At 40.3% G+C, this 13,143-nt stretch overlaps 1 protein-coding gene across 1 annotated transcript in view; it reads left to right on the top strand.

The window, feature by feature from the left end:
* LOC310944836 (pyruvate carboxylase, mitochondrial-like) overlaps window positions 1-11,486 on the top strand; it is a 314,316-nt gene extending 302,830 nt beyond the window's left edge. Inside the window, exons 25-28 of the mRNA XM_083910674.1 lie at window positions 3,867-4,007; window positions 4,702-4,803; window positions 8,614-8,764; window positions 11,385-11,486. Of these exons, the coding sequence (XP_083766800.1) occupies window positions 3,867-4,007; window positions 4,702-4,803; window positions 8,614-8,763 (393 nt within the window). The 3' untranslated portion in view covers window position 8,764; window positions 11,385-11,486. The remainder of the gene's footprint in view (window positions 1-3,866; window positions 4,008-4,701; window positions 4,804-8,613; window positions 8,765-11,384) is intronic.
* Window positions 11,487-13,143: the final 1,657 nt, after the last annotated feature.

Raw genomic sequence — 13,143 nt, 5'->3', positions numbered from 1 at the left:
GGGACCTTTAAAAAAAAAAAAAAAAAACATGAAGCATGTGAGGGCTGCATAAACGCTTACACAGCAGATTTATCAGTGATATGGTGCATTTAGGAAGTAGGGGAGTCGGTGTGGTTTGACAGAATCAGTTTATCTAGTGTGTTTGAGGGAGTTTGGGGACAAAGTCTTTGTTAAAAACGTATTTTTAACACCTCAGCCATTCTCAGAATGTTTTCACTGGCAGATGGCCGTGTGTGCAGAGCGCCGCAGTTGTTGGAATAAGCTTTTAATTTTAAATGTGTCGAAAAATGTCAGTGTTATAGGATGTGAATCTAGAGGCGTTTTACAGTAAGTGAGATAAAACCAAGGTTGGAAGTTACCGGAGCAGCTTGTTACACGAGGATTCATTTACACACCGAGGTTTAATTTGTGCTTTTTTAAAGAGACAAAAGTGTGTTATTAGTTCGATTGCATTTCCTAAATTAAAAATGAACATAAGTGTGCTGTTGATGCTTATTTGTCCCACAGTACTATAATCAATTGGACTGGAGGAGCTACCCACGGATGTAATTATTTATAGGGGAAAAAATAGAAGTGCAGATGGAGGTGAAATAGTTTTTTTTTTACACCTTGGGAAAAACATTATGTTTTGTCGTTGTGAAGTTTAATTAGAGGTGGCCGTGCAGTTAGTGTATCATTTAAATTACAGTTTATGCTGTGAATAATTTACTTTTAGCACACAGCTCTAAATTCTTATTTATATACTTATTGTAACGGTATACAATGACGATTAGCATTAACAGCTTTGTCTTGTGTTTTCACCTTTACAATCTTATAAAACATGACAGCCTATTCTCATCGGAGACAGTTTTACAAGTCCTGTATTTTTTTTCTTCAACTGGGTTAAACATTAATTGAATTAAACCATAGAGGTAGTGAACTGTATAGAAAATATCAATAACATCAGTGTGTGGGAGGTGTGTTTGTCAGATGTTTATTTTCAGCCTATAGAAAAGGTTTAGAGGTTTTGTAAACTCTTTAAAGAGACTTGTACTATATTTTTCATGGTACCAAGCTATGGAGTTGGGGGGGAAAAAGGCAGTTTTGTGCTGGCTGGAGCCTGATTTAAAATAACACAAGCTGTTGAAAGGTTCAGTGAAAAGGAAGCTGGAGAAGGAAGCGGAGGGGAGATAAAGATTGAGTGCCAGAGACAAAACAAAAGCATGCAAAGAGAGGTTTTGTTACCAGATGGAGAGAAAGGGAAATAGATGAAGAGTCAGCACCCAGAGAAAGCCAGGCGGAATGAAACTGAGATCAATACGTACCTGCTAGCGACGTGTATTTTTGGTCTTTTGCCCTGAGACTTAAGTCTGGAATATCAATGTCGACTCAGCAGCCGTGATGTCAGTGTGGGAAATGAACAGGATGAGGGGGGGGGGGGGAGGGGAACGGGTGAGGAGGAGCGAGACAATGGTTAAAAAAGAAAAAGAAAATAGAGGCCCATAGAGACAGATGAGGTGAATTAATATTGGCATGAGAGGATGGACTGGCACCAGATTATGTGCAGAAAAATAACACTACCCAAACAGAACGTGGTGACACATGGGAGGACTGACAAAGAGAGCCGCTACAAACTTGGACAAATGGAAAGACGGAAAAATGAGTTTGTGTCTTGGGAGACGAGAGATTTGAGAAGAGATAAATGAAGGACGTGCAATGGTCAGTGTCGAGGGAAAGACGAGCAAGACGAACGCGGCAGTGACCAGAATTGATTAGAGGGAAGACGGAGGCTGTTTGTCGTAGATACACAAACACGGAGTAATGACTTCGTCTTGAAACAACACTGTTACAGGTGGCAGCTGTGACAATGTTTGTTTAAAGGCTGTAAAATGTTCTCGTGTCATCTAATCGTCTCGCCTCTAAATACACTACCCTCTCCTTTGACGTCAGTTAAAATCTGGTGCTGTAGAGGTCACAGATTCCACTGATCTGAACCCTGGTCTATTGCACTGGCTGTCATTGGATGTCATTCGCCACCATCTTATTCTGAAGGAACCACAAATCGCATTGTCAGTGGACTAGCCCTGCTATCCACTATAGAGCTTAGATCGGGCCCAGAAAATCAAGCCCGACCCGAACCTGAGCCGGTGCACGTTGTGTCCAAGCCCGGTCCGACACATTAACTGTAATTACAAGCCTGATTTAAACCCGACACTTTTTTAATAAGTGAGCCGTACGCCGTACGTCCACGGCGGGAGCTTGTTGTACCTGCTGCCACGGTCTAATTGACAACAATTACAGAGCTGCTGAGATCCGCTTCCATGAACGCATATGTTGCTAATGACGATACGCTTCCTGGTTTTTAAATGATGCGTTCACAGCCGCAGGTTTTTCACACCTTCACACAATACGACGTGCTATAACATACCACGCGAACACAACGAGGGAGAAAAAACACAAATACTTGATCAAGGACCCGGCCCGAGGACAGTGGTGGGAAATGTCGGGCTCGGGCAGAGAATCTGAACTCTAATTCATTATCTCTCTGCTTAGATTGTAGGCACAAATGTACAGATCTGGCTTATATCAGGCCTGAATTTGGGTCATTTTAGGTCACTTGCACCATGCAGTGTAAATGCAGCCTTAAGCAGCCTTTTATACTCCTGCTTAAAGAGCTCTGCGTCGATTACAGAGAGCCCTCTACTTTGTCGGAGAGCCTCTCCGTCGTCTCCAACTGCATGAAATATTTTTTAAGTGTCCGTCACTCCGTCAAGGGACAACGGAGACGGCAAGGGCTGCGATTGGTCCTCAGCCAGTCTCTGGGTGGGCATGCAGTTGGTGCCTTGATGATTAATATGAGGTAGCACACGGCGTAGAAGTTCATCAAATTTGCCAGCCGACATTCGAAAGTACCTGAAGTGGGTTTCTTCGTCCATGTCCCTCATCGGTCCAATAAGACTGTTAAATTTGTCTGCCACCAGTCTCGGTACATTTAGTGGACATACTGTACACACCACCTCCGGACACGTCTCCTCAGTCTTTCACGTCTCAATTTTTGTATCAAATGTGTCCGTGTTTCAATGTTATTCAGCTGAAACAACAACAACAACAGTCTTTTCTCTCTTTTAAATTGCTCAACAACATTGCGTAGTGACCCCTACTGATCAGGTGGGAAATTGCAGCGCGTATCCGGCACCACGACGGAGAACTATGAGGGCTTGAGGTGTCGCCGTGGTTACCCAGTTGGATAACGCATTACGCAGTTGTAGAAGTGCAGTGAATGTGAGCTTTATACTGTACTTGACTGAAGCAGTGTTGGTTCGGATTGGTACAGTACGGTACATGTTTTTTTTTTTGCATTTCGGACACAGGACACACCACACCAACTAAGTAAAGGTACTGTTTTCCGTTCCAAACCGTACCTTACTGTGCCACACCAAACAGTACCATGAGGGAAACGCAGATTAAATGACACCAAACCTGTTGCAATGCAGTTAAATCAGTTATCCAGCTATTTCAATCATTCTCATTAACACCTGTGACTCTCCTGTTATGACTATATGATTATATTAACGACAGCAGTGGGCAGTTAATAAAAGCAGAGAGGGAGACACTAATGTGATATGGAGAGTTACTTTATTTTCTAACACTTTAACAAAGTGCATCATCATCATCCCCACAACCAAAAGAAACATGGAGGGAAGGAAGCATTCCGCTCGTCTCACCCCACTAACTTTTTAATTTCATCTGACTCTGCAGTCAGTTTTTTATTGCTTTAGCTGGAAGAATCAAGATTATAATATAATTCATGTTCTTTCTTCTTTTTTCCCCCCCCCCTCCTTCCTCTATGTCTCTTACTTTCTGTCCCACCTCTGTTTTTATCTCAGGTGGAGCTGGAGAGAGGAAAGATCCTCCACATCAAGGCACTGGCACTGGGTGACCTGAACAAGGCCGGTCAAAGAGAGGTCTTCTTTGAGCTGAACGGACAACTGAGATCCGTGCTGGTGAAAGACACTGTTGCCATGAAGGTATAAGGACAGGGGAGGGATGAGGAGAGGAGAGTGATGTAGACACGATGATGACAGGAGAACAGAATGTGTTACTAGAAGGATAAAGCAGACAAGCAGATGTAAATGCAGTACAGGTACAGAGGAAGGCAAAGAAACGAATGTTCTCTGTGTTGCACTAATGTAATTATGGTGTAGTCAGTAATTACGGGTGATTTTTTTAGGAACAGTATCATGCACTGAAGTCCACACAGTCTCCAGGGATGACCCTGTAGGTCGCTCTGGTAATTCAAAATGCAGTGAATGCATCTCAGCCACATTATCTCCTGACCCATCCCAGTATCCAATTCTCCAGAGATTATTCAGAGTTCATGTCTGAAAGTGGTTAATATTTCTCTTTTTTTTTTTTTTGAAGGTTAAGGTTTCTAGCTCCTTCTTTATTTTCATAATAACATTTTAACATCATTTTGTATTTTTACAACTGCACAGGGAGACAAACCACTGTATTGGTAATTTGTAAAAACAAAGTAAAAACATCGTTGTGTCCTGAACTCTCACTGAACTAACCAGAATAACACTGTGTGGGTAGGCTGCACAGTACCACACTGTACTCTTGCATTTCATTCGAAATGTTCTTCGAACAAGTGAAGACGCGGAGACAGGAATGTGGTTGACTGGACACAAAGATGAACTCTCCGTTTGTCCGTCCATCCAGGAAATGAAGTTCCACCCCAAGGCTCAGAAGTCCATCAAGGGTCAGGTGGGAGCACCGATGCCTGGGAAAGTCCTGGAGGTCAAAGTGGAAGTTGGATCCAAGGTCAGTTTATGGTTCATCCCATCTTTTTTTTTTAAACTTTTCAGTTCATATTAGATTGGATGTTTAAAGGGACAGTTCATCTAACCTTGAGTAGAATCATACCTTGATCAAGATTTATACTTCTACACAGTGTAATGTAATGTAAATGTCAGCTGCATCATTTCTACATCTACATTTTCCCTCAACAATTAAACAGTGCATATTTAATCTCTTGGTAATATTTCTGGGGTAAAAATGTAAATCTGCATATGTGAAATTGAAAATACATTGTTAATTGGCAAAGGTGTTGTTATGCACTTGGGAAACTTCAATGCTGTCTACAGTATACTGTATATATCTTCCGACAGCATTCAACCCTTTACAGATTATCTATATGCACACTTGTGCATATAGATAATCTGTATAGCGCCTACGCTTTGAATAGCATGATCAAAGTTGACGATATCTTGGGCCACGGTAACGGCTGCGATGTAAATCTTTAATTGGGGTTCAGACTGGAGGATCGTGATTATAGGAGATATCTGTTATGGGCATCTAAAAAAAATTAAATCCGCAGCAGAAGCGTTCCTCATGAGGATGGATTTCCATTTTCCACAGAATATCTGTGCACTTTTATCTTAAGCGTCGTTTTTAAAGTGCACAGGCTCTGAGACTAATTAAAAGCTATAGCAGACATCTTCTCCAGCACTGTTTATGTGCCAAGAAAGGATCTTTTTAAAGAAGTCTCAGTCCCCTAAAGGTCCAACACTGGAACTAAATTGAGGGCTGATTGCTGTCTGCACATGTCGTGCCAGGTGATAGCCAGCTAGAGAGCTTGTTCCTGCTTAATTTGCATGGTTTTAAATTAGTTTTATCAGCACAGGGTCTAAAGTGTCACAGAGATGCTAAATGGCTCAATAGCTGACAGGAAAATAATAAATGTCTTAATTCAATTTGGAAAAAAAAATCCAGTCGTTCGTTTTTTCAAATAGACTTTTCATTCTCATTCGTGTGTTTTTTTCTAGCTCATCTGTTAAGTTACCAACAATAATAAGTCACTTCAGGCTTAGATCAACAGCTTTGTAAACACATTTATAAAAGCATGTTTTCATTGTGCAACGTAGTTAAGAATTTATGATGTGCTCCATTTACAAGCTTCATGACACACGTGGTCCTTCATATTTGACGGCGAACCCTAATCTCAACTCCATAAATGATATTTGACACACAAGTCCCTCATTTCCTGAGACACTGAGGAGGAAAAATAACCGGATCCATCATTTGAACTGAATCCAACAGTAAATGAGTCTTTCTCTGCCACAAAACATTGATGCTTATGGGCCGATTTAGGAACTTAGGCAAGCACACAACGCCAATTAGGTGTAAACCCGTTCAGTATTTCATTAATAATCCTGTTGAAAAATATAAGCTCCTTAGCAGCGTTAAAGTTCTAAATAATAATCTGATCACATAACATCTGCAAAATTCTGCTTCACGCTACATGAATCCAACTTTTTACCTCAAACGTGTCAAAAGCTGATTGTATAGTGTAATAGCGATAGAAAACCCTAGAAAACCCCATAAGTCTTGTTTTCACTTGGTTATTTTCTCACTAACTGGGGAAAAACTCGATTTACAGCACAGAGAAAATGTGTTATTCTGTAAAACAAAACAACAGAGAACAGTTCACATGGTAATTATCTTGCTACAACTGTGGGTGTTTGTAATTTTTTGCAACTGTGACAAAACAATTACACATTTGGAGACAGTAAATGTGATAAAGATGCAGCTGTAGACGCCACTGTGGAGATAACAGTGGTGAATGAAGAACTGTACAGGTGAATGTACTGTTTCACAATGTATATTAAGAAGCTGCTGTAATGGAAGTAATAACATAGCCGTTATTGCTTCACCCAAACAAAAACAGAGCAGGGGAGCATTATAATTGAATGGGAGAAAGACAGCAGCCTGTTAATCAAGTCCGTTCTAACAGAATAATGAAACATTTAGGCCAAAATAAATATCTTTTTCAGTTACAAAGGACAGAAAACAAAACAAATGAACTATTATGTAATCAACAATGTCCTCTTATCACAAAAACCCCCAGATATTATCCCAATAATTTAGCATATATTGTTTGTATGTGTTGTAGTTTGTTTGTTTTTTAGTAGCGTGAAGTCGCACAGTTCAACGCACCAAAGTATTTACTAGTTTAATCGTCCAACTTTTGAAGTAAAATGAAAAGGAAGTAAGGAAGCGGCTCTGCTTCCAAGTCAAAGTTGCTTGTTGTGAAGCCGCATATGATTTTATTTCACTCCAGTTAAATCAATTTCTAACCTTTCTATGAATCTGATAATTAATTCAATAAAAGGTACTAAATACATGGATTGGTTTTGTATATGGTTTTAACATCAGGGTCTGAAAGAGTAGATTTACATTGGATGTTGACATTATTACTGGCTCCAGTTTAACACCACAGAGTCCATGTATCTTATACTAATAATAATTTAAAGCAACATTTTGTGCACTAAAACGTGATTTTTTTTTTTTTTGCTTCCCAATGTATGTGCTCATCCTAAAGCTCCAGTATGATGTCAAGCTGTGATATCATCACATGAATCATGTGACACATTTTTTTTCTGCTTTGGCAGAAACAACAATAACAATAACCCTTTTTCCCAAGGCAAGAGAGTTTAGAATCCCTGTGATCCATAATGTCAAGCAGGCATTGTAGTAAAAATACGGTAACAATTTATATAATTAAATTAATTTATTTTTATTTATAATTTTTATAATTTATATATAAGTGCACACTATTAGCATTAGTTTAGCATTAATAAATATTGAATTGGGATGAGTAAAACATACATGTGTTTATAAACTACATACTAATCAGTATTCATGCTTTATAAATGATGAATTAAATATTTACTCATCCTTAATATTGCTAATAGTGAGTACTTATTATAAAGTGTTACCTAAAAATCCTGTAATACCTATAATTTAATGTAATCTATCCTGAAAGCGCTATAACTGTGGGAAACATGGGTCCGTCTGGACACAAGGACACCAGGGGAAACACTGTAGAATGGAAAGGGTCATTAAATATGAGTTAATCATTGACAGTCAATCGACTGTTTTGACTCAGCGATCACAAAACTATACTATTTATCAAGGACTTGTCCAATTTCTATTTTACAAGTTGACGCTGTGATTTCGAGTCTTCATTCAATGCTGAAACGCCCACAGATGAAATATACTGCATGCCATGACCCTGTACATGTCTATAAGTAAAAATTATGCAACCACCTTTTTTTCCCCATATTAATAGAAAAATGTTAATCAAAGCTAAATCTACAAATGTTATGCAAAGGCTCTCAAGATGAGAAATGCACCTGTTTCTGTCCAAACCCAACTGTATGATAATATTGGTCAAATGAATATAAAACTGAAATGTAAATACTTGACATTACGAGTTGATGGAGATTAAATTTTGCAGTGCTTGCCGCACTGAAAAAATCATTTTGAATAACATTCACAGACCCATTTTCAACCACAGCAACTCCTAACATAACCTATTAATGTGGATGCTGTTCTCCATAAATGAAATCTCATTCATCTTCATTGTAGCGGAGGCAGCAATCTGCAAACCTGGACTATGAGTGAGGCTAATGAGGTCAATGAAACAACCCTTTTTACTTTCATATCTATCATACGTTCGCAGTTATTCAGCTGGAGTACTCTTGTTCACCTTCGCCTGCAGTACGTGCACAGTGAACCGTGCAGCTGTGAGTCTGGTTAACGTGTGAACCGCCTCTATAATCCCGACAGGTGGAGAAGGGTCAGCCGCTGTGTGTCCTCTCGGCCATGAAGATGGAAACTGTGGTCAACTCCCCGATGGCTGGCACCATTAAGGCAGTTCATGTCACGCCTGACTCCTCCCTGGAGGGAGATGACCTGATACTGGAAATCGAGGAGTAGAGTAAGAGAGAGGAGACGAGAGGGGAGAGAGGGGAGAGAGAGAGAGGGGGGAGGTTAGACGATGTGATTCTGGAAAAAACGGTGACAAGCGGAGAACAGAACCCTTTAAAGAGTGATCTCTTAACCTACTTTGTACATATTCTGTTTGGTTGCACTAGGGAAAAAATACAGCTCTGCACATTATTCTACTTTGGGTGTAAGATCCTGTGTGAATCTGATGGAAGTCACTACTGATTCTCTTTCCTCCTCTAGAAGTGGTGATCAGGGCCAAACACGGTATATATATCTCAATAGATCGTCTAACATGTAAACAGTTATCATACAGTATTTGAATGGTGATTTATTGTTACTAATGTAGTCTTAAATGTGACTAATCGTGCGTGACATTATCACAGCTCTACATCTACTAGTTCTAGTTCTATGCTGTCGATGTTGACGTGATATTAAAACAGAGTGGGTCAAGCTCACCAATGACTGTAAACACTTCTTTTTCTTTCGTAATCAGTGGGATTCAGACAAAACGAGGACGAACGTGAGGCGGTATCACTGAGACGTAATCTATCTCTAACCCCAGTCACTGCATTCTGGGAATGTGTAATCACTAATCACTAAAAGTACACAGAAAAAAAACGTCCAAATTATTTTTTAAAACAAGAGCACAACAAAGCGAGTGGCACAATTTCCAGCTGACGTGTACAAAGATAAACATGCCTGGGAGAAATGTTAGTCTTCTGTTACTGACGTTTTTTGATGTTAAATGTTTCCCCGTCCAATCCTGCGCGCGACAAGTTGTCCTTACATTGTTCAAATGAACCTTTTTACGTCTCACAGCATGCAGGACTAGACTTTTGTGACTTTTACAAAGCACCTGCGTTTAAATGAGGTCTTCTCAATCTGAAACCAGGATCAAGGGAGGCTCAGTTAAAGCAGCAGGTTCCGTCTGCTCTATCCTGGCAGTGGCGGGAAGTCGCGAGAGTGCTGAAACGGCTTCAAAGTGTCTCCGGTTTTAATTGTGCGATGTTGGAAAAGTTGTCGAGACGAGCGGCTCCGCCGGGTCTCTTTAGAACCGAGCTAACGTCGTCGTGAACGGTCCGTCTGTCTGCGAGGGAATTTTAATGCCAGGTATAAATGAGATTACATGGTGGTGTAATGGAGGCATGTGGTGCTTTTTTTTTTTTTTTTTTCTGAGGCTCTGCTGATTAATTTATGAATTCATTATCTGTCAAATGATGTGAAATTAACTGGACTAATAAGAGACTCTGGAGACGCCCAATATCTGAGGCAGCATGTGGCTTTAGATCTCAAATGTGTGTTTTTTGCGTAGACGAGTCTTAATGTGTGTGTTTTCAAGGAAATTAGGAGACAAAGTCAACCACGTACCATAATATTGCATCTGCAGAAACGACATTCATACACACACCGAGATGGAAGCATTCACACTGTCACTGCTGCTGCTTAGATTAAAACCAAATACGCCGCACAATGGTACAACCTGGTCTCCATGGTAACGCTATCGGAATCATTAAATAGCATTTCAGCAACGACCCCGTTCAGTTGTCTGATGATATTGCTGAAAATTAAACCCAGAGAAGATTAGACTCCGCTAATGTCAGCAGCGCTACTTTTAACTCGAGGACGTGCTTGAGCCTGAGAGCGATCTCTGCCAAACTGACCGGTGAACGTAATCAACCCGGCTAACTTTTCCAAAAAAAAAAAAGAAAAGCATCCTCGCAACTCAGGACAGGAGCGCATCGATCTGAACCGCAGTCGGGTTTTTGCTCGACTGCGTCGCTTCCTGATTGTTTGCACCATTACCTCTGAGAATGTGTCCCCCTCTGAACTGCACATCAATACTGAGCAGCAACACCATAGTTAATTACAACACTGATACGTCTCCTCGCTCTGCCGGGCCCCACCGCCATGCCTCACTGTACCTCCTAACTGTATCACTCTGTGGGAGTCTTTTCAAAGTGGTGGGAGGGTATGAATGAATGAATGAATGCTTTAGTCAACCATGTATCTGCTTTTCATCTCCTTTTCCCCTCCATCGTTATCTCTCTCTCTCTCTCTCCAGAGTGTAAATTTGCACATGTAAGATGTTGGTACCATCTCATGCAATAATGTTAACTGTATTGCGATTTTTCTCTATGTCTTAGCCAGCAGTGATTCCAATAATAATTGTGCTTATGACAATGTACTACTAGTAAATTTAGAGGGGAAAAAGTACACAATACCCGAAAGATTGTTCGTTTTAGAAAGTAGTATAAGGGTGTTTCTTCAGCTCATCGAAATCTCAATTGTGTTTTCGTTATGTATTTTTTACAAAAAAAAAAAAAAAATCACCTACATTTTTTTGTTTACTCTCATATTTAGCGAACGTAACTGCCAGTAGATTAAAACTGTATCTGTAGACTGTAGTACCACTGTCATAATATAATAACTACATCATTTTCATTTACTGCCCTCGTGGTAAACATTTGAGGATGTTTAAAAGCTGGAATGCACATAAAGGGAAACAAATAGTATCTCATGAAAGCAACAAGTGTACTATCTGTACTTACAAATAAAGTTAATTGTAACTCTAATTGTGTGTGTTTTTTTATTTTATTTTTTTACCGCAGGCGTGGAAGAACAGCGTCAAGCAGCTTCAGTGAATGGGGGTTTGTCAAGGCCTCGGCACAAAGCAGAGACATGAGCTTAATGCTGTCCAGAGCGAAACATGCATTTAATCTGAAAGTCCTGCATTGATATGGACGACTGGAAATTACAATTCAAACATTTATTCCAGTGAAAGGTCTCTCTCACGGTCCAAACCTCATTTAAAATACAAAGTAAAGTACAATTTTCTCTATAGACTACGTCTATATTCTTGCCCATCGGTGTCAAACACCGTTTTCCATTTACTCACTCACAAATCAAGGTTAAGGTTGTGGGCTCAGCGCTGCACTTCTCACACAGAACCCTCAGAGCTACACCCACTCCTCAAAGATTACTTGATTTATTAGTAGGATAACACTGGATTTGTTTGTGCCAGACAGTCTTTGGATAATTCTGATCAGATTGTAGTTTTCAGTCTGTCAGGTGTTGAAGGATTTTCTCGTCCTGCTTCTTTCCAAACAAGTTAATTCCCGTGTGGTTGGATATAAATGTAGACACTGTGCTGTCTCCTCAACAGGTCCGCAGCTCTGATTTAGGACTGATTAGCAACAGAAAATCAATCACGTCTCCTGCTCAAACGGCATTATTGATCAGCTGCCACTTACAATGTTGCATTCTGATCAGTGGGGATTGACTAGGCTCATAGGCACTGGGAGGGAAGGCTGGGAATCACTAATAATTCACCTGTTTAGCTAGTTAACTGAAAATGTGCAGGGAGGATGTGTTGCTCTGGCACCAGGGTGGTCGATCTGACTAACGGTCAAACGACTACGATTTTGGATATGGGTTGAGCATGGCCCGATCGTGTGCATCCTTGATTTTCACGTTTTTTCGAAGTAATAAATCGCTGATTTATCACGCTACATGAGGCAGGGGGTGCCATCAGGATTGTCTTTCAGTCCCCCCAAGGCTACTTTTAAAACGCATGGATCTGTGTCAAAAAAAAAAGATGTGTTTGTTGTACAGACATCGTGTACAAGCTCATAACATTACGGACTGATGAGTATTATATTGTGACAAAATAGGTTCTACAGGTCGCCAATAGCCTACTGCTCTCTTCATATTGATGAAATACCCTACGATAATGTAGACTACTGTCAAACTCAAGGCCCGGGGGCCAGATGTGGCCCGCCATGTCATTTTATGTGGCCCGGGAGTGAATAAATGGTCTTAAAAATCTGTGTTGAAATGGGTGTATGCTGCTTTAAGGCACGCACGTTGACCATAAACTACATTTCCCACAATGCATGTGATGGCACAGCCACTAGATCACGATCACGTGTATCATTGTATATGCATCATGCCACAAGTGAAATTGAATAAGTAATAAATACAGAAAGTTATTTAGCAATATGTTACAGAGTAGTTGCCTTTATATTACATTATATTTGGTTACATTTAGTTACATTCTGGTAACCATTATAGTGGTGGCCCTTAGTGAAAATGAGTTTGACACCCCTTTAGACAATAGCCTACTGGTAACAAACGATGTCTGTTAATGTGTCATAGCCTAGCCCAACAGTTTTCATTAGCCCCAATAGGTTGCCAGTTAGCCAGCTAAGACCACTACAACATCTAAAGCTAAATCTCCGCTTAGCATGCTAAGACCACTACAACGTCCAAAGCTAAATCGCCGCTAAGCATGCTAAGACAACTACAACGTCTAAAGCTAAATCTCCGCTTAGCATGCTAAGACAACTACAACTTCTAAAGCTAAATCTC

Source organism: Microchirus variegatus, assembly GCF_963457635.1.
Source record: "Microchirus variegatus genome assembly, chromosome: 2".
Classification (NCBI taxonomy): Eukaryota; Metazoa; Chordata; class Actinopteri; order Pleuronectiformes; family Soleidae; genus Microchirus; species Microchirus variegatus.
The sequence above is the reverse complement of the archived record's forward strand: the minus strand, read 5'-3'. Positions and strand labels throughout refer to the sequence as shown.